We start from the raw sequence: 26,002 nt of genomic DNA on the forward strand, positions 1-26,002 counted from the left end.
AGACTGCCCCAGTGAAGCAAGAGAATTTGTCTGGCACCCACTAGTACATTACCATTATGTGACAAGGATGGAATTTGTTCGCCGGGGCTCAGTTCCAAGCCGTGTGTTCTTCTGGTAAGACACGTGACTCCACATTGTTAAGTGATGCTTTCAGAGAGCAGGAGGCATGACCCACGGTGACTGGAAAGAGCTGCATACTTGCCAGTGGCTGTGACTCCTGCGGTGTCTGTTACAATTTCATACACGCTGTTAAGGATTAACAAGAGGAAGATAATTGGGCTTTTGGAAACATTCAGAGGAATTGCACACATTTTACATCATCATTTAGAATGTGAAAATTTTGCACTTAAGCAGTAAAATATGAAGTCAGAAGAACTAATACACTTTATACAATGTCCTAAATTAGGTAAGGGGAGGATCCGAGCTGATAGCATTAGTGGGAACTGAAGTTTCTAGGCTGCAGTATTGGCAGATTGGGCCATTCAGTTCAGCTCACGCACTGAAAACAACTTAAGGTGGTGGGTAAAATATTTAGAACACCCTGAGAGCATCACAGGCAACAGCTGACAGGTTGTGAGGAATGACCAGATCAAGATGAAAGGAAACAGGAAAGGAGACAGGCAGAAGAGGACGGAGACACCATGTTCTGAGAGAATTCTCCGATGCCATAAATGTAGGTTTGGGGGTCCTTACTAAGATGTGGAAGGTGTCCTCAACCCAGGATCCTTAACTTATTGGACACATATGAAGTACCTGGAAGTGGCCTATCTTCTCAGTCATACACAGAACACACACTAGGCCAGAAAAACAGCAGCGTGGCTAAAGGGTTTAAAGTCACATAGATTAGGATTCTCTTACCATGGCATTCTACTAGAAATCAGCAGCAGCGAGCTATCCAGAAAAATCCTCTTATGTTAAGAAGAAAAATTTATTTCTATCTTAGCCTTGTAGTTTGCATGGTAAATACGTCCTGCCCTGTCCTGCCCGCCACCCCAGGCTCCCGTTTAAACACTTGATCCCAGCAGGTGGTTCTGTTTTGTGGGGTGTGGAGCCTTTAGGAGGTGGGGGTTAGCAGGAGGAAGTGGCTCACTGTGGGGCGGGCCTTGAGACTCCCGGTGTGATCCTGCTTCCTGATCTACAGTGAGGGAAGCAAGCAGATATGGAAAGTTCTGCCAGTTATTTTGTTTCTCCATTTCGAGGGACTGTGTCCCCTCAAACCAGGAGCCAAAATCAACCCCCACACACACTAAAGTTGCTTCTTCTTGTGCTGATGAGGAAAATCAGTAGCAAATCTAGTTATTAAGGATAAATTATGAACGGTTAGAAAATAATTTTAATTAGGTGATGATTCAGATACTACATATCCAAGTTCACAGGGCATAGCTAAACAGATCTTACACCTATCTGTGAGAAGAGAGAAGATCATCCATCTCGAGAAACCAGAAACCAACCACCAAATAATCCCACCAGTGGGAAAGAAAGAATGAAGACCATAAACCAATGGCGTGGAGCTCAAACCAGCAGCAGAGATGACCGTGAAAGCCAAGGCTTTCCAAATGCACGTGCTGGTAAACTGTTAGCAAAGTCAGTCAATAAAAAACAGAGATTCCCAGTCTGAAGAACAATAAATAAATAAAAAGGAATCTCACTGCAGACACTGGAGATACAGCCAGACTCAGAGGACATCTAGAGCATCGAACTTGAGAACAAAGTTACATTGAAAACAAACCTCTTAAGAACCAACAGAACTATCCCTGTTTCTCATCTATCTTGTGGTGGCATGGGCAGGGGAAAGATGCTCTCCCCTCCTTCCCATCAATGCCTGAGGCAGGTGGGAGAACTGTCCCTAAGGTCACAAGAGCAAGAGAGCTGTCCCCATCCCCCACCAGCTGCAACACTCTGGAGAGCAGGCCCTGGGCCTCACCTGGGCAACACAATAGAGCCAACCCAGCTGGCGGAGGTCTGGGTGAGCCAGCCCAGAAGTTGTAGGCTTGGGAAAGCTGTCCCCACTACTCATCTGTCATGCAGTGGTGTTGGTGGAGGGGAGATGCCACACCTTACCCCCCACCCCTTACCACCTACAACAGATGAGTGAGATGACCCTCCCCCTTACCAGCTGCAGCACTCAAGAAAGTGGGCCCTGCTCCTCACCTAGGTGGCACAGCAGAGCTGGTCCTGTTGTCAGAGGTGAGGTGACCCAGCTCTGATGTTGCAAGCAAGGGAGAGCTGTCCCCATTACTCAACTGACATGTGGCGTCATATGCAAAGGAGAGATTCCCTCCCCCCAACCCCCACCCATCAACACCTGAGAGGGTGGAGGAGCTAGCCCTGGGGTCATAAGAGCAGGAGGGCTGTCCCTGTCCCTCACCAGCTGCAGCACTTGAGAGAAGGGTCCCTGTACCTTGCCTGGGCAACACAGTAGAGCTGACCCTGGTGGTGTAGGTGTGGGAAAGCTGACCCTGAGGGCACAAAAGCAGGAGAACTGGCCCCACCCCTTGCTCATTGCTGCAAGGGTGAATTAACCAGGGCAATGCAGGAGAGCTCATCATGGTGTTAAGGATAGGGGAATATTGGTGGGATGACCAATCCTGCAGCTGCCAGGTCCAGAACCAGGGTTATAACTTGGCCCGCTCCATCCATCCACCCCATCTATGATCTGCTGGAGCACTGGAAGGGACCTGACCCAAAGACCCAAAGCTGCAGGCTCTCCATAACTCAGGACAACAACAAGATATCCAAGAAGAGTCTCAGTGAAGGCCCAGGATCGATGGTGTAGTAGAAACCAGAGGCTCAAAATAGACCAATGACTCTTTGCAGTGAACACTTGCAAGTAAAGATATGTGGACAAAGGGGTTTACTGTGTGACTCACTGTGTCACACTGCAGCTTCCATGACGAGATTGTTAAATTTTTTCCTTTCTTTTTTTCTCTTAAATTTTATTTTATTGTGGGGGGAGGTATTTGCAGGGCCAAAGGGTAGATGCAAAGGGATGGGGAAATGAATGGGATCAAGATGAATGATGTGAAAGACACATTTAATAAATAAAAAGAAAGTAAAAAAAAAAAAAAAAAGTAGAGCCCAGCGAAATGAAATGAACTTGGTATTGCTAAAGAAATTGAATCCATATTTGAAGAGCTCAGATGCTTCTACTAACATTTAAGAGAGAAACCACTGCTGTCTTGAGGGATGTTATTGGTTGTAGTATTAAGGCAACTCCACGTAGTTAAAAGGGAGGTTTATTTTGTGGGGTAACTTACAAGTAAAGGGATAGGTAACAGGGTCTGGGAAAGGTGTGGCACAGTCCAGCGGTGTTCTCTGGAGAACTCTGCTCGGTCTACCTCCAGTGTCCAGGATCCAGGAACCCAGAGAGCCAGCACATCCAGATCTCGGGTCTTCAGGGCTCCTGTAGGCGTGACAGGTACCGAAGCCTCAATGGGGGTGGCACTTAAAGGTCAAGGCTGGAATAGCTACCCACTACAGGATGTCTCCCAATGGCTGAAGAAAATAGAAGTTTGCTCCATGCCTCTGTGTATTCTTGATACCCAAATCTGAGCATATGAGAAAACAAAATCAAAGGGCAGTTTTACCTAGGAAGGTTTATGCAGAGATCCTCAGTGGACTGTTAGCAAACTGAAATCAGTGACATCTTGAAGACAACATCTGTCACCAAGTGGATTCCATGACACCTGGTTTAACATTTCAGTGTTAACCCTGGAAACTGGCCAGAGTGTTTACTGGACAGATTAAAAGAAAAACATGGCTACCAGAATCTATGCAACAAGGAATTCAACACAATTTCGTATTCATAAGTGACAAAGCACGGAAAGGGGTCTGTACAAAAGACTACTGTGTGCACACACACTACTGAACAGTGAGATATTCAGAAACTGCAGCATGTTGGAGCAACTACTGTGGGGGGGTATTGTTGTGTATTGTTGTTGTTTATTTGTTTGTATTTTGTTTTGTTTTATTTTTGGTCTCACTCTGTAGCCCAGGCCACCCTGGAACTCATTATCATGTAGCCCAGGCTGGCTTCGAACTCACAAGTCCTGTGACTAGAGATGTGAACTACCAGCCCCAGCTCTATTACAACCTCTACTCTGCCCTGTACTGGGGTGGGTGGGGATCCTCGTTCAGACTTAAGTCAAGGAGAGATGACTGAGTAACGCTCACTTCTCCCCAGCTCTCTAGGAATTCTCCTTCTCCTAGTGGCCATGTGACTGAGTTCTGGCCAATGGAATGTGGCAGAAATGACCCCTTCTACTTCCGATCTTAGCTCCTAAAACTCCTGCCTGGCCTTTGAGCTCTGAACATAGGCACCCAGGGAAGCAACCAACCAAAGATACATCAGCTTCCACCAGCCTAGGTCCCCCAGACCCCCAGAGGCAGGAGGGGTTAGCAGCCCTCTTTACCAAATGTTCTTGGCGTGAGCAAGAAGTAAACTATTAGGCCCAGCCACAAGAATTTCAGAAAGAGGTTCCTTGAAGAGAAGCGCCATTAATAAGTCTCTAATAGTGTTCACTTAGCCATGGGACAGCTGGAAGATTGGAAGCAGCTTGTGAACATGTCATTGCTCTCTGACTCTGTAAATTTAGTAGAAACCCCAGTGAAACCCCTATGGTCCTGCCGCCTCCATGTTGCTCTTCTCACTCTCTTCCACCTCCTCCTCCTCTACCCCCTCCTTCTTCAGACTTGAAAAAAAAAAAAAGATTTTAGGTGTTTACAAAAGCAAATGTGTTCTTATGTAACAAGAACACAGGGAACTTTTCCTTCTGTGTGTCTTAGTCATTGTAAAACAGCACCTGTTAAGCTGCTGTGCGCTTGATGTGGGGACACGTCAACAGACGAGGCAGAGGAGCGAAGTAAGCAGTGGGTGGGCGAATCCAACCATCTCCAAATTGTGGCTTATGGCAAAGCATTGTAGGGGCTGGAGAGATGACTCTGCAGTTAAAAGCCCTTGCTGCTCTTACAGAGGACCCAGGTTCAGTTCCCAGTACTTCATGATAGCTTCCAACCACCTGTAACTCTAGTTGCAGAGGATTTTCACCTTCTTCTGGCCTCTGAAGACACCAAGCAGATACCAGGTATACATACAGACATGAAAGCTAACGTTCCTACACATAAATTAAATAAATAAAAATTAATCGAACCAAAGCATTGTAAAGAAAATGCCAATTTTCTTTAATGAGATTATATCTGATAATGGATTTATATCCAGAATATTTAAAATATATGAAATAGATTTTTTTTAGAAACACAGATTGCTGCAAAGGAATATCGCCAAGGTATTTAAATAGCAATGGAGAAGCACAAAATTAAAAACAGCATCGTTATCAATTAGGAAAATGCAAATTAAGATCAAGTGAGATTACATCATGAACTGAGCTGACAGAAAGTAGAATATCAGACTTGAGCACATTCTGTGAATTGGCAGGTTCTCAGAGCTTCTGGCTTCTGGATGGAGGAATATGGGTTTTGTAAATCAGGGTAACTGGTCTGAAAAGTGGCTTACATGTAGTTACACTGAAGATGTGCAAACCTCACTGACCAACTTGTGTGTGTTCCCACAAGTGTCTCATGCATATGTGTAGCCGAGTGCATATTGAAAATGTTCTTGGCAGTCCTGGGCTGGTCATGCTTGTTGCAGGATGAATGCGTTCATGGTGGGTGGGTGGGTGCTCATTCAAGAGATGTTCTGAAGCCACAGAACAAAGACATGTGAGATTGGAACCACTGTACAGCTTCATTTTTATAAATTTCAAAAATAGGCCAAACTATACTAGAAGGCACTTTTGTTAGAAGGGACACATGGGGGACAGTGGTACTCCATTTATTTATGTTGGTGGTCTTTATCTGAGCATTCACTTCATGATAAGGAATAACGATACTGTTATCTTACTGTAACATCTAAGTGAAGTGTATAATTGATAAATCTTGTACTATGTTTTATGTGCTTTGGTACATGCTGTATATACTTTTCTGTGTTGACTCTTAGTTTTATTTCCTGTTGCTGTGTTAAAGTAATCTGACAAAAGCGACTTAAAGGAGAAAAGCCTTATTTTTATGTCACAGTCCAAGGTACAATCCATCATGGCAGAGAAATCAAGGCAGTAGGCGCTTGAAGCAGCTGTCAGATCCCATTTATAGTCAGCAGTAGAGAGTGGTTGATGCATGGTTGCTAATGTGCAGCTCACTTTCTCCATTTTATGCCATCTGTTTATGCTTGGTGTTGTTTTTGTAAACATCCTGAGAAGCTCACTGATGGTCTGTGGTGATCACTGATGGTCTGTGCTGGTCTGTAGTGAATCACTGAAGGTCTGTGCTGGTCTGTGGTGAATCACTGAAGGTCTGTGCTGGTCTGTGGTGAATCACTGATCACTGATGGTTTATGCTGGTCTGTACTGGTCTCTGGTGATGACTGATGGTCTGTGCTGGTCTGTGGTGAATCACTGATGGTCTATGATGGTCTGTGGTGATCACTGATGGTCTGTGCTGGTCTGTAGTGGTCACTGATATACACTCATGCATGTGAAAACCTGAAGACAACCTCAAGTGTTATTCCTAGTCACTGCCCGTCTTATTTTTCAAGACAGGCTTATTCACTGGGACCACTAGCTGGGCTAGGCTAGTCAGCCAGTGAGCTCCAGGAATCCACTTGTCTTCACCCCACTAGCACTGGTATTGTACATGTGCACCACTGTGCCAAGCTTTTTAGTGGGTACTAGAAATGGATCCCAGGTCCTCATGGAGGTGCAGCAAACCCTTTTCTGGCTGAGCCATGTCTCCAGGCTTTGTTAGCTGTTTTGATGCCTCGCTGTCTCCTTTTTGATGAAACAAGGGCTATCCATTCATCTCCTCATTTTAAATTTAAAATGAGCTGTCAGTTAAAATTGACAGAATTAATTTTTCAGTCAGGCAAAGTGAGACTGCTCAATATTCATGGGTTTCATCTCAGACACCTGAGAGAAAGGCCAGGTGTGCCAAGAAGGGCTCTCTCTCGGGTTACAGTCGGAAGCTGTGTGTCACTGCAAAGGACAGATGCTCATGACCTGGTGGAGAATGTTGGAGCACTCCGGTGTGCTCTTCTAAGGAGATCCTGTTTTCCAGCCACAGGAAGGGGACAACGCTGGAGTGGACCGTGTGAGCTGTGGTCTTCTGTGCCACTGAGGTGTGCAGGTGGCTTTCAATGCCATCTCTGTGGAGATAAACTAGTGAGTCAGTTCACAACAAGGAATAGAAGACCAGTTCTTCCATGAGTGTGAAATGATGTGGTTCTGAGCCATTCACCAGCAGTTTTACTTTTCACTGGGATAGATTTTGAAGAAGCAGCTGGAGGTGTTAAGAATTTTGGAGCTAGCCATGGCCTCTAAGCCCCTTCCCATTCTAAAAGAGTCAACCACAGAACATAGAAGTACCATCCCAAGCAGGACAAGATGGTGTACAGGACTATGGACTTTCTCTGAGAGTCACAGAATGTAAGAAACAATAGAATGCAAAAGTGGGCAGTAAATCAGCTTTACTGGGGACAGAAGTAGTGATGGTCATGGAGTCAGTTAGCTTCCCTGATGCAGAGCCTGAGCAGGGGATCAGTGCCTGTGACTGGAGGGGGACAGAGGAGTGAAGAGGAGAACCTGTAAGTGAATGTGAGAAGTAGAGAGGGAAAGAGAAGAAGTTGAGTAAGGATGTAGCCTCTCCAGAGGTCTTGGTCCATTCGTAGTGGAGTGGGGAGTTTGGGAGGTATGGCCATGTGACCAGGTTCTGACCAATAAGGTATAACTAATGGTGCGGTGCGAAACTTCTAGGAAGGCTGTTTAAAGATAAAAGAAGTCAGAGCAGGTTGGTGGCTCTGTGGGTGAAGGCACTTGTCATGCAGGCCTGGAGACCTGAGTTTGATCCCCAGAACTTCAAAAAGGTGGAAGAAGAGAGCTGATTCCACTCAGTTGTCCTCTGTCCTCCACATGTGCACCATGGATGCGCATATCCACCCCCACACGTCATAGACTCATAGTAATAATACATAAAAATTAATAAAGGTAAAGATGGAGGAAGTGAGAGATTTCATTCTTTCACTTTTCCTCTTCCTTCCTTCTCTTAGTCTGCACTTTGGCCACGGTGGTTACAGGACCAGAAGCTGATGTTTGTTCTTGAGAGTGAAACCATGTGCTAAAAATAATTGAGTGAAAAGAAATCAGAGTCCCTGGTGACCATGGAGCCACTTCAATTCCCAGCTTCAGCAAAGCTTCGCTTATTAACTAAAAAAGCAGCAGCCCAGATCTATCTTCCTTCATCATCTTTGTTTTCATCCCTGGTAACATGGATGCTGTTCCCATGGGTACCATGAGACAGGACAGATGCATAGAGATTCCTGGGCAGTGTGGTAGCCACACTGGTCCCCAGCAAAGACAGGCTGCTGCCTTAATGCTTCTCTTGTCTCCTGCCCAGACTTGTAAATAAGAAGCAAAAAGACCTCTTGTGGTTTTCTTTATATAATTAAGAGCCTCATAGCTAAACTGTGTACGTACTAATTTTAATTTTTACTTACCTCAAGTCTGTTGTTTTAGATTTTTAAATGTCACTTAAAATGCTGCCTTGGAACACTCAGTCCTAAATGGGATATTGTCATCAAACCCTCCCCTCAGGGCTCAGGGAACTATTTGGAAGAGGAGGCAGAAAGATTGTAAGGGCCAGAGGGGATGGAGGACACCAAGGACCTCCAGACACAACAGGACTGACACACATATGGACTCAGAGACTGTGGCAGCATGTGCAGGGCCTGGACAGGTTCAAGCCGGACAGGGTTCCAGGGCTAAGAGGAGAAAGGAGACGTGAGCTCCCATTCCTAACCAGGAAGTTATCTCCAATTGACAACCCCTTGCAGAGGAAACATTACTTTCCTACAATGGAGTCTCACTGGGCATACAAACCACACTTAAGGTCAGGCCCCATGCCCAGCAGTACAGGCTGACAGAAAATGAACTCAGTGGTATTTTTGTAGTTTTTGTCTTTCACATTGCTTTGTTTGAGCATTTATTTATGTATTTTTAATCTTACTGGTCTTTTGCTTGTATGTTATGGTTTCCAATTTTGCATCTTTATTGGTTTGTTTTTGTGCGTGTGCATACCTGTATTTCTCTGTCTGTGTGTATGTCTCATGCCTTTTCTTTGTTTTTATTATTCTATTTTTAAAATGTGCTGGTTTGTTTTCTAAAGAGAGAGAGCTAGAAGGCATGTAGTTGGATGTGTGGGGAGGTAGGGAGAGGATCTGGGATAAAATGAGGAAGGGGGAAAGCAAGATCAGAATGTATTGTATGAAAAAATATTTTCAATTAAAACTGCTGTTTGACAAAAACAAATTAAAAATATCTTGTATTCCCTTATGCAAACCTCCATTCTCTTGAATTCTGAAGAAGTCAGCATGCAACATGTATGCATGTGGAATTGTAAATGAAACAGTAAAAATTAAAATGAAAACAAACCACACTAGCGACCATGGAACTCAGTGGATACAGACATGAATGTGGACATGGAAGACTTTCATGATTCCTCTGGAGTTGTTGGTTTCTCCCCTCCTGTGGCCCCCACTTCCTTCCATTGCTTCGCTCAGCTGCCTTGAACATGAAGGCTGTATATAATGATATCGGAAGTCATGGTTCATTAATATAAAGGAACAGGTCTCAACCAGAGGCAATTTTGCCACCTAGGGGACATGTAGCAATCTGTAGAGATAATTTGGCATGTCACAACTGGGTGGGCATCGGTGGATCGAGCCTGAGGATGCTACAATGTGTCCTAGAATGCATAGGGCAGCCCAAGGACTGAAGATCTTCTAGCTCAGGATGTGAGCAGTGCAGAGGCTGGAGTGTCTGTGTAGAGAAAACACTCACTGCATTTAAGCACCTCAGTTGTCTGACCGTCATTAAAAACACTTAGATTTTACTTTAGGGTATTAATTGATTTCTTCACTTTCCCTCCATCTTGAAAAGAGCCCAAGTGAGCTTTGCCCGGCTGTACCCCAATGACCTAGTTAACACTCTCCCTAGCTAGCAGCTTATTAGCTCCTGGGAGACAAGAGTTAATGGAAGGTTGATGCTTAACCAAGATGCACATTTCAGTGTTACCTCCTGGGGTGCTGTGACTTAATTCTCAGGAGTTGAACACATTTATAATCTAAGCCCAATGGATTCTTTGAAGGCAGCTTTGATTTATATTTTGAAAGCATTTTTTGAGGACTAACACACGGAGAAGAGCTGGTCAACGTGTTGGCCCTTATAAAACTTAAACTCAACAAGTTGAAACTGTTAGTCTAGCATAAAAACTGTGAAAATGTGTATGTTTTATAAAAGGGAATTACATACCATGCTCATTTTTTCATCCCATTTTGTTTAAGAATGAGGAATATGAACGTGATATCCCTGGCTTTGTGCCTGGGAAGAGGAGGTGTGAACTGTGAGGTGCACAGTGCGGAGTCAGAGATGGAGTAATATGGTGGGATGACCCACCAGGGGCATGTGGTAAGATGATCTGCAAGACCACTCACTCGTTCAGTTTGCACACTGTACTAGTGACTTCTTATTGCTGTGACCAAGGATTTGGCTGAAACACAGGAGGAAAGACTTTCTTTTAGCCTGGGGTTCCAGAGGATTCAGTCCACGGTTGCTTGGCTCTTCGATTCTGAGCCCCATGGTGCAGACATAAGACAGAGGATGCTTACCTCAAGGCAGGAAACAAGGTACAAAGGGGTCAGGCATAAACATCCCTTACCCCCCACCCTAATTTACCTACTTCCTCCAGCTAGGCCTCCTCTCCTATAGTTTCCACAAATTTCCAAAACAGTGCCACCAGTTGGAACCAACACATGAGTCTGTGAGGGATGTTTCACACTCACCATAGCAACAGTCCCAGAATCAGAAGCTTTTGTGATCCAGCTCCGGAGCAGCACCCTGCAGCAGACCCATTGACTCTGCTTTTACCACCACACCCCCTGATGTATTGATCTCCCTACTGGTGAGGGCTGTTGGAAGCAAAGGGAAGGCTGGGAGGTGCCAGTAAAACATGCATCGCTCCAGGTTGGAAGGAGGGCCGCTCATGCCAGAGATCAAAACAAAGTGAGACCAGTAAGAGAGAAGCAGCAGGGTTGAGAACAGGACCAAGGACCTAGACACATAAATGCTGGCAGGAATGTGGCAATACATGACCAAAGACTGAATGGGGGCGCGGGGGGGGGGGGGGGGGGACTGAAGACTCAACTGTGCAGACTGTAAGCGGAAATGAGGGAGCTGCCATTTTGAAGGGCTCAGGGCAGGGAAGGAGCAGCTGAGTTCAGCAGTGAGAAGGACAAGGGGAAAGTAAATGGCGGCAGAATGGTTAGGATGAACGAAGGACTTCAGTCAGAGCACTGTTGCTGTGGGGAGAAATAAGGAAGGGAGAGCAGAGCAGTCTAGGAGAACAAGGACAAACAGGTAAAACCAGATGTGAGTAACTAATCAATTCGAAATTCTCATCAACATCTGATGCAGTTGTGTAAAGTTTTAACCTGAGCTATTTTACTAAAGTAAAGTCTCAGAGTCCATCTGTATGTGTACACAGAAGGTATGGGTGTGTTAGTTTCACTTCCTTAGCTATGAAAAATACCTTGAGATAAACAATCTAAGAAAATGAATGTATTTTAGCATGAAATTCTGAAAGGTTCCAGTCCATCATTGTGGGGATGTCAAAGCAGCAGGAACTTGAAGCAGCCATTCACATCCATGGTCAAGAGCAGAGAGAATGCATGCCTACCTGCCTGCCAGCTCAGCTGACTCTTCTCCTTGTCATTCAGTCTTGAGAAGGGGCAGCCACTGCCACCCACCTCAGTCAACCCAATTAAGAACATTCCTCACACTGATGTCCACAGGCCAGTCAGTCTAGACAGTTCCTCATTGAAACTCTTTTTCCAGGTAATCCTAGATTGTGTCAAGTTGACAGTTAAAACTAACCATCATAGCAGGTGTGTATGTGAACATGTGAGTGCCATATATGTGCACATATATGTGCTGATGCACACTTGTGCATGCACATTTGTGTCCATGTGTGTGGACATCATGCCAGAGGACATGAGGTACCCTGATCTATCTCTCTCTGTCTTGTTCCCTTGAGACAGAATCCCTCACTAAACCTGGAGTTAGGCTGGTAGAGCCCAGTAATCCTCTTGTCTTTTCCACTACCACCACTGGAGTTACAGGCATGCACAGTTACACATGGCTTTTGGGAGGGGGGCTGGGAATTTTGACTCAGGCCCTCACACTTGGACAGCAAGCATTCTTACCCACTGAACTATCTCCCGAGCCCTGGAGTCCATTTTTAACAGGATGTTGGGAAAAAAATTTAAAAATGTATTATAGACATCTCTCTTACCTGCAAATATGTAAATAAACATCTTCAGTTTACCTGTGTCCCTGGGCCCTTGATCTTAACTGTATTGGTTATAAAACATTAGAGATAGGACACATTTAAATATGACTTATTCAAAGACTTACACATATCCTCAAGAAAACACTGGGAGGGCTGGCTGGGCCCTCTCTGCTGTTTGCCTAAGTACCCTCCCCCACGTCTGTGTATTGAAGACTAACTCCCCAATTCAGGGCACTATTGGGAGGTGATGGGACTTTTAGGAGGCAGGGCCTGGTGGAAGGAGGTTAGGTCATTGGGGGCATACTCTTCAAGGGACTATTAGGACCTTAGCCCCTCCTCTTCCTCTTGTTTGTGAGGTGAGCATCCCACTCCACCATGAGTCCCTGATGGTGTGCTGCCTCACCATAGGCCATGGTGCCCAGCACCCATGGACTGAAAATTCTGAAGCTGGGAGCCAAAACCGTTCTTCTCTCCTACAGGTGGATTTCTCTCAGGTATTTGCTGCAGTGATGGAGAACTGACCCTCCCAGAGCACCCCACCCAACACAGTGTACATCATAGTGATAAATAAGTAAATTATTCTTCAAGTGTTTGCTTATAAAATGATCATTTATGGAGGAGTATCTAATATGATCCAGGACTGTGATACATTTACTTAAGTTAGAGATATTTGTTCTACTAAAGATTTATTATTTTTAAAATTATATGCATGCGGGGAAGAGGGTATGTACATGTTGAGTGCAGGTGCCCACAGGGGCATAGGAGCCCCCTGGAGCTGAAATAACAGGTTGTGAGCCACCCTACATGGGTGATGGGAACTGAACTCAGGTCCTCTGTAAAAGTAATACACTCACTTAACCACCGAGCCAACTCCCCAGCCTCCTTCATTATAATTAAAACAGATATATTTCCTGGCATAGTTAGGGTTTCTACTGCTGTGAAGAGAGACACCATGATCTTATAAAAGAAAACATTTAATTGGAGGTGGCTTCAGTTTCAGAGGTTCAGTCCATTATCATCATGGCGGCATGCAAGAAGACTTGGTGCTGGAGAAGGAGCTGAGAGGTCTACATCTTGATCTGCAGGCATCAGAAGACTCTGCATCTCACATTGGGCATAGCCCACCTCCACAGTGACACACTTTCTCCAACAAGGCCACACCTAATAGTGCCACTCCCCATGAGCCAAGCATTCAAACACTTGAGTCTATCGGGGGCATACCTATTCAAACCACCACATTTCTATACTCATTTCAAGAAACTGACATCAAGATAAAATTAAAATAAGTACTTAGTAAAACTGGTCACAGCAACCTCATAAAAAAATCTACAGCCTTCAGCACTTGTCTACTGGTGCCAGCACTATTATCCCAGCAGCCCTCTAATCTTCTCTATTCTGGCCCTCAGGTATGCGCCAAGGCAATGACTATGGCACCCAGTACCGATCAGCAGTCTATCCCACCTCCAATGCACAGATGGAAGCAGCCCTGAGATCCAAGGAGGAATACCAGAAGGTAGGGCTCCCTAGCTTTGGCCTGCTCAGGCCAGTGTGACCTGGGCCAGCTCAGTGTTAAAGGGAAGCTTGGTTCCGTCCACCTGTGACCATACTCCAAGGCATATGTTTTAGCTAGTTCTGCCAGGCTTCCAGCAGAGTCACTCAACCAAAGAAATGTGTGTAGTAAGAGTCCAGGAGTGGGCCCATGTGTATTTGTCCTTCAAATCAACTCATCCCAGTGAATATGTGGGGCTGCCCCTCTGTCAGAATGTGTTTAACTCACAGACCTTGCTTGTCTCTGTTCTGGACCTGGAATCTAGAATCAAGTCCTTTTTCTGGGGCCTGAGGGAAGGACCAGTTCAGACCCTTTTCCCTGAAAATGTCACATGATCTTCCCTCTTGGTGTGCTTCTGTGTTCAGTCCTGCGTTTATAAGGACACTGGTCCCGTTCGATTCAGGCTAACCCTAGTAACCTCATTTAACTTGATGACTTCTATGAAGACCCAAATCCAAGTAAGGTCATGTTCTAAGAGCTTAAGGCTCCAATAGATCCTTTCTGGAAAACATAGATCAACCCGTGATATACACTTTTCATTGCCAGCAACAGTAAACTTAGTTATAATAAAAGCATTTATCAGAAATATATACATTACATCATGAAATAATTGTTCTCACGATTAACTTCTATAGTCTTTTAGAAAAATCTCTAGTAGAGATTTGGTTCTCTTAAAAAGAAACCAACTTGAGTTGCTTTAGTTTTTAGAGTTCTGTGATAATTCTCCTATTTTAATTAAGATAGTTTCTGATTTAACAATAGAGCTGGTAGCTACTCCTGGTGCTGTAAATATGTAGGACAGACACCACCATGGTAGATAGGTAACGAGGAAGGCTGGGATGAGGCTTGTCTGTTATTGAGGTGGATGGCCTGGTCAGTTCCACTGTGATAGGCGAAAGGGCTGAGCGAGATGCTGAGATGGTTGCCTCTCCCGTCATGCATCTAAGGCTGGTATATCAGATGGCTGGTATGGCAGGCAGTTTGGGGCACAATCCCCACAGCTGCTCTCCATACATGGCTCCCTCTGTGAGTAAGGACTGGATTTTGTGATGTTTCTCATATTCCTATATGGAGACTGCAATATCAAGAGAGCTCCATTTTCAGGAACCAAAGTGTCTTGTGATGTGTACCTATAGGTACGGGGAGGGAGCAATAAGGCTAACTACATACCTGTGCCTAGGAGACCACTAGGATGTCTGTCTTAGCCCAAGTCCCACAGGTGGCAGAGCTCATGGTAATGGGCTTGTGTGTGAGGGCTTTCCAGGATGGTACCAGGAAACAGGACAGGAGGAGGAGGAGGAGGAGGAGGAGGAGGAGGAGGAGGAGGAGGAGGAGAGAGGATTAAGGCCCATGCTGCCGCTGCCAATAATGGTTGCTTGAGCCTCATTGACATCACCTGTCATTCTCGGGAAGAAGTATATTTCCCTGGGAGCCATCATGCATGGTGTCACCTTGCACATCTGTCTGGGAAACTTCATCTCGGGGTAGGAGGCAAGAGGTATATGGCATGAGGATGAGAGAGGCATTATCGGTTCAAGGAGCTGCAAAAGCTAAGAAGGGTCCCTGCAGGACAGGCCCCACAGCAGCAAGGTCTATGGGAGAGGCAAGTGAGCCCCAGGACCTGACGTGACTGAGAAGGGCCTGGAATTAAGTGTGTGCATTCTACTTTCTGTTGCTGTGATAACATATCCTGACCAAAAGCAACATCAGGGAGAAACAAGTTCATTTGCCTTATAATTCCAAGTTACTGTCTATCATTGCTGGGGAGTCGAGGCAGGAACTTGAGTCAGCTAGCCATCTTATAACAAACAGTAGAGAGAAAGAAAATAAATGTTTGTATTTATCTGCCTGCCTGCTTGTGCTTAGCTAGCTTTGTCCTCTCTTATACAGTTCAAGACTCCCCTGCCCAGGGAATGATGCTACCCACAGTGGGCTGAGTCTTCCCATATCAATGAACTTAATTAAGTCAACCCCCAACAGGCATGCCCACAGGCCAACCCAATGTAGATAATCCTTCATTGAGACTCTCTTCCAAGGTGATTCTATGTTGTTTCACATTGACAATTAAAGCTATCCATCCCAGTGTGTAAGCAGCATCAGAAGCTGTCTGTCATCCACAGTGCCCTTCTCTCTCACCAGCTCTGTTCCCTAGCCAGGAAAGACTGCTAACTTCAAAGGTTCAAGGTTGATCCCACCAAGGGGCTCTCCGAGGTTGTGATGGAGCTGAGGAAGAAAAGCTTGAAGTGATTTCCCAGTAGGACCCTCCTGCTGTGATCAGATAGTCACTTGGGAGATACAGAAGTTATGAGCAGAGTGATGTGTAATACAGAAACATGCTTATGACAGAGATAGTCAAAGTAGGATTGCAGCCACAGAAAAGGGTGTTCACTGAATGCCAGCCACTCTTCTAAGTTTCCTATATAAGTGAAGTCTTTTACAAAGCTTTGATTATCCATACACTAATTACCTATGCATCTATATCATCTCTCTGCCATTTTGCTATCATCTGTCTATCTATCTATCTATCTATCTATCTATCTATCTATCTATCTATCTATCTATCTACCTACCTACCTACCTACCTACCTATCTATATGTAGATGTGATAGATACACTTAGACACAGCTGTGTATACCTCTCTGTATCATTGTTGAAAATTGCATATGTTGGTGTAGTTCTGAGACTTGTTTCCACTTTGGGAGCTTGTGTGAATTTCTGCCCATTCTCTTTGTATCTATAGCCCACCCCCAAATAAGTCAACAATTTGCCTATGAAAGGTGATACAATTAGCTTTCACTCAATAAAGAATCAGTCTTTTCTTTTACACTTACCTTAAAAATGCTCTGGCTTCCAAAGGACCCCATACCATCAAAATTTTTGTCTTTCCAGCTGGCCAGAGGGCAGTCCTGGATGGCCTTGCCTGTGCTTCATGTCAAGGGTGACCTTGGACAAATTTGGGGAAACAACAGAGACACTTACTCCTAGGGGCATCAGTTCTTCACAACACCAGTGAAGCTCTTGGCCTCCAGTATTTTGCCCCAAACACTCAGACTCATTTTGAGAGTAGAGTCTCCTTCCATTCATTCCTCTTTGCCCCTTCAGAGATGGCCATTAGGGGCCTTCCATCCCGGCCATTGATCTTCTCTGAGTCTGCAGGGGCCTTTGCATACTAACTATAATGTTGACTTAGGTTACTAATTTGATGGCCTCTGCTAGTTTGTCCCCCAGTGACCCGCAGGAAGCGGCTTCTTCAGCAACTTCGTTATATGTGGTGTGGAGTAACTGCACTGCTTACCACAAAGCAGCCATTTGAACATCAAATTAGCTGATTTTATCACAGGGACCAATTGTTGAGCTAATTAGATGTGTAGGAGTGCTGAGGAGCCAGAAACCGAAAGTGATTTTTCCCTCCAAACTGTGGTTTTCTGCAAAGTTGGCGGGACTGTCAATCCCAGACCCGCGGGCAACCTGAAGAAGAATTTTTCTCACTTCTGATCTGATGGTGGGGGCTGGGAAGGCAAGAAGGTTCAGGAAGGAGCCTCAAACCTGCAGGAGTGAAACCCAAACTTCAGGCTGGATTTAATGACCTCGACAGGGCTGAGTTCTGCCAATGGAACATAAAGCTACTTCATGTCTTGGTGAGCTGAAGACATTCATGAAAATGTGTCGGGCGCTCTCATCTTTTAAGGATGTGTGTAGTATTTTCCTAATCTTGTCTTTATGTGTAAACCTCTTCCCTTAAGGAGTTTTACGGTGTGGTTATTTGTAAGCAAATAACTGGAGGAAATATTCAAAGGTAATATTGCTTGTGGATTATCATACACTGTGGATGATCCTCCCAAGTCAGTCTGTCCTAACCAATGTCTTCTCATTGTCACCTGAATGAATCATGCCCTCTGGGAATGTTAAGGATAGGATTCATGTGGGATTCTTTCATATTCAAAATGTGACTCCTCCCCACTTAAGAATTCAATATTTTGCTGGGCGGTGGTGGTGCATGCCTTTGATCCCAGCACTCTGGAGGCAAAGGCAGGAGGATCTCTGTGAGTTTGAGGCCAGCCTGGTCTACAGAGTGAGATCCAGGACAGCCAAGGCTACACAGAGAAGGTCTATCTTGAAAAACAAAGCAACAACAACAAAAAAGAATTAAGCATTGTAACCCCTGGTAGATTGTGGGTCTTGAAATTTAAGAGACAATAGATGTGAATGAAGCTAGTTGTGGCCTATCATATGACCTAACTCATTCCTAACTCCTCAAGACTCATGAATGGAAAACAGGATTTCTTTGAGTATTTCTCTTGTCAGAAGAGAGAAGAAAAATCAGCATTTTCCTTTGTGTACATGTTATAACATATTGAGCTTTAATAAGCATAAAACCTTCTCAGGGTGCATTTTAAATTACTATATTTCAAATATTAAACAGTGTTTGAAAACTGTCTCCTTAATTTCTCTGTCTGTTTATCTATCCACCCACCCATCCATCCATCCACCCACTCACCTATCCATCTACCCACCTACCCACCCACTCACCCATCTACCCATCTATCCACCCACCCACCCAACCCACACATCCATCCACCCACCTACCCACCCATCCACCCACCCACCCAACCCACACATCCATCCACCCACCTACCCACCCATCCACCCACCCACCCACCCACATATCCACCCACCCACCCACATATCCACCCACCCATCCATCCACCCACCCACCCATCCACCCACCCACCCACCCCTCTATCCTTTCAGCTACCTACCCAGCCTCTCCATCCATCTACCCACCCGTCTGTTTATATAGCCCCTCTTCCATCAGCCTGTCTACTCACCCATCTACTCATTCTTCCATCTATGTATCCATCTATATCTTCAATATAACTATATTCTTTAAATAATTTCTGTAATTTTATCTTAATTTTCAATTATTTGGCAATTTATTATCTATCATCTATGCATTTGATTATATGCAGTTCAATGTATAATTTAAAGAAAAGCACCCAAAAAATATACAAAACAGGATATAATGATTGCTTCAAAACAGCCAGTAATTTTTAGAATAAAGTCTCACCTTTGATTATTTGATTCTCTTCCCATTTAGATTGCAGCTGGATACTCACTAATGCCACATCTTCCCAGTGAGGCCTTGACATGCATGGAGGGGTGTGTGTGTGTGTGTGTGTGTGTGTGTGTGTGTGTGTATGAGAGACAGAGAGAGAAGACACAGAAAAAGGCAGATGGAGAAACAGAAATATTGTATTCTCAAATAACCTCCCTACATGTGCTACCAATGAAGTTTCTGCCACCTTGCTCTTGTGTGTCGTAAACATTTTCTCTGTACCAAAGATACTCAGTTTCATGACCCAAAGAGCCCCAGATCCCTGCATAGAAATACTCACTTGTTTATTTCTGCATCCTTGTCCACACAGCTAGTCCTAGATTGAAGACTTTTTAATAAGTGAGTCCGGGTTCTTTCTCCTACCCTCCCACTGACAGCACCCCTGGGAGCCACCACACATCCATCTCTTGTGTTCACCCCTCACCACCACTTAACCAGGTCACAGAGGCTCACTAGTTGCCGGCCTCATTGCTGTGACCAAATACATGAGAAGAGGCAATTTGGGGGGGAAAGCGGTTGGAGAGGATACAGCCCACCATAGTGAGGGAGGCATGGTGGTAGGACCGTGAGGTAGTCAGTCACACTGTCTACACAGTCAAGAAAGTGGGGTGCAGCTGAGGAACCTTAAGACCTGCCCCACTAACACACCTCTTAAAGCTATGCTTTACCTCAAAGCCCACTCTGAGCTAAGGACCAAGCATTCCAATGCAGGAGCCTCCGGGAAGCATTTCACACACATTCCAACCACAGTCTCTGGATTCTACCCACAGATACAGCTCCCATGTACCCGCTTCTCTGTCGTAACCACAGTCACTGCCATCACTTAGGTACCACCATCTGTTCCTGGACCAGTGAACTTTTTATTTCTCCATTGCTATAGCTGCCTTTACAGGGCAGCCAGAGTGGCCATCATGCATATCCAGATCATTTCCCTCCCTGGCGCCTGACTCGTTCGGTCTTCCAGACTCCATACAATCATGACGCTCTCTTCCCATAAGACATCTGTAACTTCTAGTAACAGCCCCTCTTGTGGTATGTCTATAATGTAACATGTAATTCCCACCCAAAGCTTAGAGGCTTTGAATGAAGCTGGAGGATTTCTGGATACCTGGGGACTCGGTGAGAACCACAGACTTGGGTAGGCGGTGCCCTTTCAGGCATTACTGTCTTGTGGTCTGTATCTGGTTTTGCAAGGAGGCTGAAATGTGCATGTTTATTCCCTCTACCTTCAAAAGAGACCCAACTCAACAACTCCTAAAGTAACGCGGCATACTGAAGACAGCTGTGCCAAGAGTAGTCCTAGGAGCTGGAGGAATGTTTGTGACAGAGAGCCTTCTCACTCGGAATCTCTCACTCGGGATCTCTCCTCCTCCTCTTCTTCTCCCCTCTCTCCCTCCCTCCCCCATCCCTGTTTCTTCCTCTCCCCTTCCTTCATCTTCCTCCACCTCTTGCCTTCTCTCCCCTCTCTCTTTTCAAAATAACATTTGGAAGGTTGACAAGAATGTTCTAGTTTTAGTTACCCTGAGCTTGAGTTAATTTCTCTGGGTAACAAATTTCTCCACAGATTTGCTAGAAGAACTAAGTGACTTTCATATATCATATATATATATATATATATATATATATATATATATATATATCCATTTTTTTCTTTTTTTCCCTTCCCTTCTTTCATCCAACATACACACACACACACACACACACACACACCTTACAGTGGCATTTTCATCACACATGTAGTGATCCAATATAGATAAATTGAAGTTGAGTCCTCTTAGTTTCTGGACCCCCAAAATAGTTGTAATTATGCCAGCTCAACACAGAAATCTATTATGTTAAATGATTATTCCATAATGCCAGTACCACCAGAGTACAGCCAGACCAGTGGCACCCCCCACCCCAGGAGGTACACGCAGATCCTATGTGGCTCCTTCTAGGCATCTGTAGGCTGAAAATGACTTATCTCTTTCCCTTCCCCAGTAAATTAATAAATTAATTACCTTATCAAATATTAATTATGTACTGATTAGTTGCCAGACTCATATTGCAGCTGTTTTGAGCAGAGCTGTCTGAAGAAAGATCTTGGGAAGGTTGTTACAACCAACCATCCCTATACAGTCTCTCGTGCTCACAAGTCACACATACCCTTCCCTGAAGAGAGTGTCTTAGGACCTATTCTGACATTTTCTGTTCTAAGCCAGCCTTTTGGGGGCTCCCATTCATCTTTGTGCCCCAAGTGCCTGCAACTATGCTTGGCTGCTAACACATGGTCTGCAAATATTTGTTGACCTAAATTAAAGAGATCCAGGAGATGAGCAAGTCTGTTGTATTGTCCATTATTATGGGATGAATATTTCTATCTTCTCTCCACTGAAACTCCTCTGCTAAAGCCTTGCCCTTCCCTGGTGAGATGGTTTTGGATCCGGGTAATTTGGGTTAGATAAGGTCATGGGGTAGAGTGCCATGGTGGGATTAGTGACCTTATAAGGAAAGACATAGATATTAGGGAGGCTATTCTTTTTCTCTTTTTACTCATGCATTCAGAAAAGTTGCATAAACACAATCTAACCATCTACAAGGCGGGAGAAGGGGCCTTGGAATGCAGCCTGCCTTGTTATACCTTGCCCTTTACCCAAGTCCACAGTTGTGCTGTGTGCCTTCTAGTCTGAGGTATTTTTCCAGAGCAGACTGAGACAGCTGTGTTGTGTGTGCTCAGCTCCACAGAGGGATGGGAAGAATCATAGCCTTGGATGAGAACAGCCAGCTGGGGCCCTGGCTCTGCCTTCACCCACCATGACCTTGGATTAGTCTCTGCAGCTCCAGTTCCTCGTGTGAAGTGGAGAGAAGACACACACCGAAAGTCTTCATGAATCTCAAGGGTTCTTAGCGTTTTCCCTCCCATTATGCCGAATGACCTTCACACCACACAAGGGCACAGGGCAAGATCTGTTCTCCTACCTCTGTTGCTAGGAAACCGAAGCCCAGAGGGGTCCATTCTCATTCCCATAATAACCCCAGTAGAAAGTTTAGAGAGTTATGGTCACTTGACACAGAACTCCATGTGTGTCTCAGCCATGTTGTGTGGATAATAACTACGCAATCTGTCTGGAAGTTTATGAGTATTGGGTTGGCATGGGGTGACTCCAGAGATGAGGTTGCTAGCTGTGGCCGTGTTGTCTTTTCTGCAGGCCTCACATTCCAAACGACTGTTAGAAGAGAGGACTGAGAAATCTCCCCTTTGTTACAAAAATGGCGGGACCATTCCATATTCTTTGTTCCCAGGGAAATGAGTAGGTTCCATGTTATTATATTCTCTCTGTTGCTATGTTTAAAACCTGTAAACACACCAAGGATTCCTACAGAAAGACACCGCAGCCGTTGGGAGAGCTTGTGTAGATGTGGGTGTCAGTAGCTGTTTTGTGGTTTGGGAATTTAGACAGCTCTTCATCTTATTTTTTTTTAAACTTGTGCTATTGTTTACAGCATGAAGTTATGATTTAAAATGCCCGTAGGAGTTCTTGAATAATTCATGCATTTATTTACCTTAGGCTAAGAGGACTATCCTGTCTCTGTGCTCAGTACTAGAAATGGAATTCCTGCTAGACCCCTCTTGGAGCTTTGAAGTTGTAATTATGGATAGTATTATGAACGGTAAATAGAAACTTGTGAAATAAATATTTTTAAAATGCCCATTTCTGTGAGCCAGGCATCTGTATTTCTGTGTTTTAGCCAGACAGAGGGCTAGCTCTTTAGCCTAATGGCTCACTTGCATCTTGGTGATTATTTTCATTTCCACTTATTACTGCATGTTAGACTCCCTGTGTATGAGTACAGATTGCCCTTTCTTGCACTGTATTTAGAAATCTCTGCATTACCCCTGGGCATTTGTTCATTAATAGGGGGTGGGCAGAGGAAAAGCTTGTAATAATGGGCTTTACGCATTAAACTGTGCACATCCACATTCAGACCTGAAGGAAACAAATCTGGTTTGTGTTACTGCCCCCTGGTGGTTGTAGATCTTCACTGCAGTGTCAAGAAAGCTAGTCTTCTGCAGGGGACTTGTGGCTTGCAAGCGGCAACTCCTGAGAGCTGCACAGACCTGGGCACTGTCAGGCAGCCTTTCACTCTTGATCACCACTTTTCCTTCAGTGAGTCACAAACACCCGAGGATTTCAGGTGCAGGCCAGATTGTTGATAAAATACAGCAGTCTTGGCAGGGCTGGGAAGATGTTTCGTTTCGATAAAGGTACAGACACAAAAAGCTGTACCAACATAGGGCGACATTTAAATGAGTGAATGAAAATTGTCAGTGGGACCACCCCTCATCTTTCAACGGCATGGAAAAGTCCAATAGCACCCAGTGATATATGAATCCATTGTGATACATGAGAAGGGTGCGTCTAGGTGAACAATGCTTTTTATTTTAATTACTATGTGTTTAAGGGGTGTTAGGAAAGCTTCAGAGACTGTTTGAAATCTATGATCTTTTGAACTTTGTTGCTTAGATCTGAAAACGACAGATACTCTTGCTCCTGTGTTTCCTGTGGGGCCACATCTTCTGTCAGTCTCTAGGCAGGTGTACAGGGCAGTATGGCTATCTATGTCCTTGATGAATGACCTTGGACTGTTAGCCACTCTAAGCTTGGGTTTCCTGACGTTTTTTAAAAACAGGATAACAGTAGCTGCCTCTTAGGAAGTTCTATGATCCATCCGGCGTGCTGTGTATGTAACATGTCTGTCACAGAACAGGTACTCTGTCAATGCCAGATTCTTCCTGCTCATCTCTTCATACCCCAGGACACCTCTCTCAGAGCCTGCCTCTTTCCACATTCCCATAATGCCTTGCTTGCAACCCTCCCATCATCAGACCCATTATAAGAGTTTTTGTGCTGTTTCTGCCTCTTGGTGATAAATGAGATCTTCTTGGCTCTGCTTGCTCCCCCCTCCCTCCCTGTGGCATTCCTTGGCACAAAGCAGCCACACTGAGCATGCTGGTCCTGTGAATTAAACCCCAGTGCAAACTAACTCTCTGTAGCATTTCCTCATCCTCCCACACATGCAATGACTGTCATGCATCAGATTAGGGCAGCACCCATGCCTTTGCCCCCTTGCCCCCAATTCCCATGATCTGAGGTTAGCATCTCAGCATTGGGCTAGAAGCAGAGAGGAAAACAGGCCACTGGCACCTGGCATTTTCCTAGTATTTATATAATCTCTTAACAGCAAATATATGGGTTTATCATATTAATGTACATATGTGTACCAATTCTGTGTAGGAGAAATGGAAAGTGGTAGATTTTTTTTTTTTTTTTTTTTTTTTTTTTTGATGCAGCAGTTCAGCTAAGATAGATCTATTTTAGGGACAAAGAGTCTTTGGGTTGAGACAGGTAGATTTATAAGCCTTGCCCCAGTTTAGTCCGTATAAAATGGCCTTTGGCATGATATGATCAAAGACCCCATGGGGAGGAGGAAGGGGACACAGAGACTCTTTCATTTCGGTGGCAAACGTATGAAGCCCGGAGCCCGGTTTGTCATTGCCTGGAGAGCCCAGTGTGTTTGCCTTTCAATTTCCCCTTGATTGGTCTCTGCTCTGCGTGATGCTAGGTTCCTTGGACTCACCCAAATGGAGCCTCCTGGCCAGTCCCTAAAAGACAGCAGAGCGCTGCCTGTTTGCGGTTGGGCCACCGAGGCGATGTTCATTTGAGGCTAGGAGAGATAACAGCTTTCATGTCCGCCTAGAAAGCTGTGAGCCTCCAGCACCTCAGGAGCAGAGATGAAAGGCCATTTGTGTTTGTGCATGTATGTTTAGAGCTTAAAGGACGGGGACAAGAAAGAAAATAGATGTTACTGCTCCACATTCCCTTCCAAATGTGACTTACTCCCTCTGGTGGGACCATTTAACTCCAAAGGCACGGCCCCTCCTCTTTTGCCCCCACCGTGCTCCCCACCCCCAACACGAGCACAGCAGCCCATGTGACATCTGTTCTGGGCACCACAGAGCCATCTTCCCGTTGCCATGGCAGCTGGCGGAGCAAGCCCGCCCACTGGCTGCTTGCTAGTGGAGGAGGAAGAAAAGGCCCACAGTGTCAGGTTGCTGGCCCTGCCGCCCTGCCAGTGAGCAGCCATCAGTGGTGCTGGGCCGCGAGCACAGTCACCCGTGGGGGCCACAGGGACCCCCCCTCAGGCTGTGTGCACTGCATTGATGGGATGGAGTGGAGGTCAAGGTCTTTAGCTTCTGCCTCAAGCGGGAGGCCTGTGAAGGACAAAGCAGGGTGGGCTCTGCGGAGTGGGCTGGCCTTCTCCTTCACCTTGAGCTGCTCTGAGCTGAAGTCTTTTGTAGTGTCTGGATTTGAAATTCAAGGTGTCCCCTTGTACTCTCAGAGCCATAGTGGCTGTGAACTCAGACGGGCCTGAGTTCAGCTCCCAGATCCTGTTAGTGATGCAGTGCCCAGACAGAAGGGGGCTGAGCTTCGCTGTGGAAAGCTCCTTGGGAAGGGATGGTTTCCAAATCGTCTTCTTCCTGCTGATGTCATCTCCAAATTTACCCAGGCGGTTGGAATCACTACTGGCTCAGAGCTGCGGATTACCCTGTCCTGACCCCAGGCCCCAGGAATCTGATCTGGCACCTAGCTATACAGCTCATTCCTGCTCTTCATTATGATGTCCTTAGTGGGAACTACCACAGGGGCGCCTTATCTTCTTCATGCCAAACTCGATGCCTGTTGTAAATTAGCCAGTGGACAAGGAAGAAGACAGTGTTTGGGCTGGGCCACACAGAGAAGTTAGGTAGGCTCTGCTCTACATGGAGGGAGGGGCCCCCTCAATGACGTTCAGCCTCTTATTGCCTTGCATAACTTGGGTTGTGATTTCCAAAATTGCCCCTCATGTGATAAGTTACAAGTCTGTATTTAGTCTCTCATTAGATATGTAGGTTGTTTTCAGCTGTG

The 26,002-nt window shown here is 45.3% G+C and overlaps 1 protein-coding gene across 5 annotated transcripts in view; it reads left to right on the forward strand.

Moving 5' to 3' along the window:
• The window catches only part of Msra (methionine sulfoxide reductase A), a 333,498-nt gene that overhangs the window by 232,105 nt on the left and 75,391 nt on the right, over positions 1–26,002 (forward strand). For all 5 annotated transcript variants that reach the window (XM_059273480.1, XM_059273481.1, XM_059273483.1 and 2 more), the window contains one exon: positions 13,797–13,903. In XM_059273480.1, coding sequence (XP_059129463.1) covers positions 13,797–13,903 — 107 coding nt within the window. The remainder of the gene's footprint in view (positions 1–13,796; positions 13,904–26,002) is intronic.

The sequence above is a fragment of the Peromyscus eremicus genome, chromosome 9 (genome assembly GCF_949786415.1).
Source record: "Peromyscus eremicus chromosome 9, PerEre_H2_v1, whole genome shotgun sequence".
Taxonomy (NCBI): domain Eukaryota; kingdom Metazoa; phylum Chordata; class Mammalia; order Rodentia; family Cricetidae; genus Peromyscus; species Peromyscus eremicus.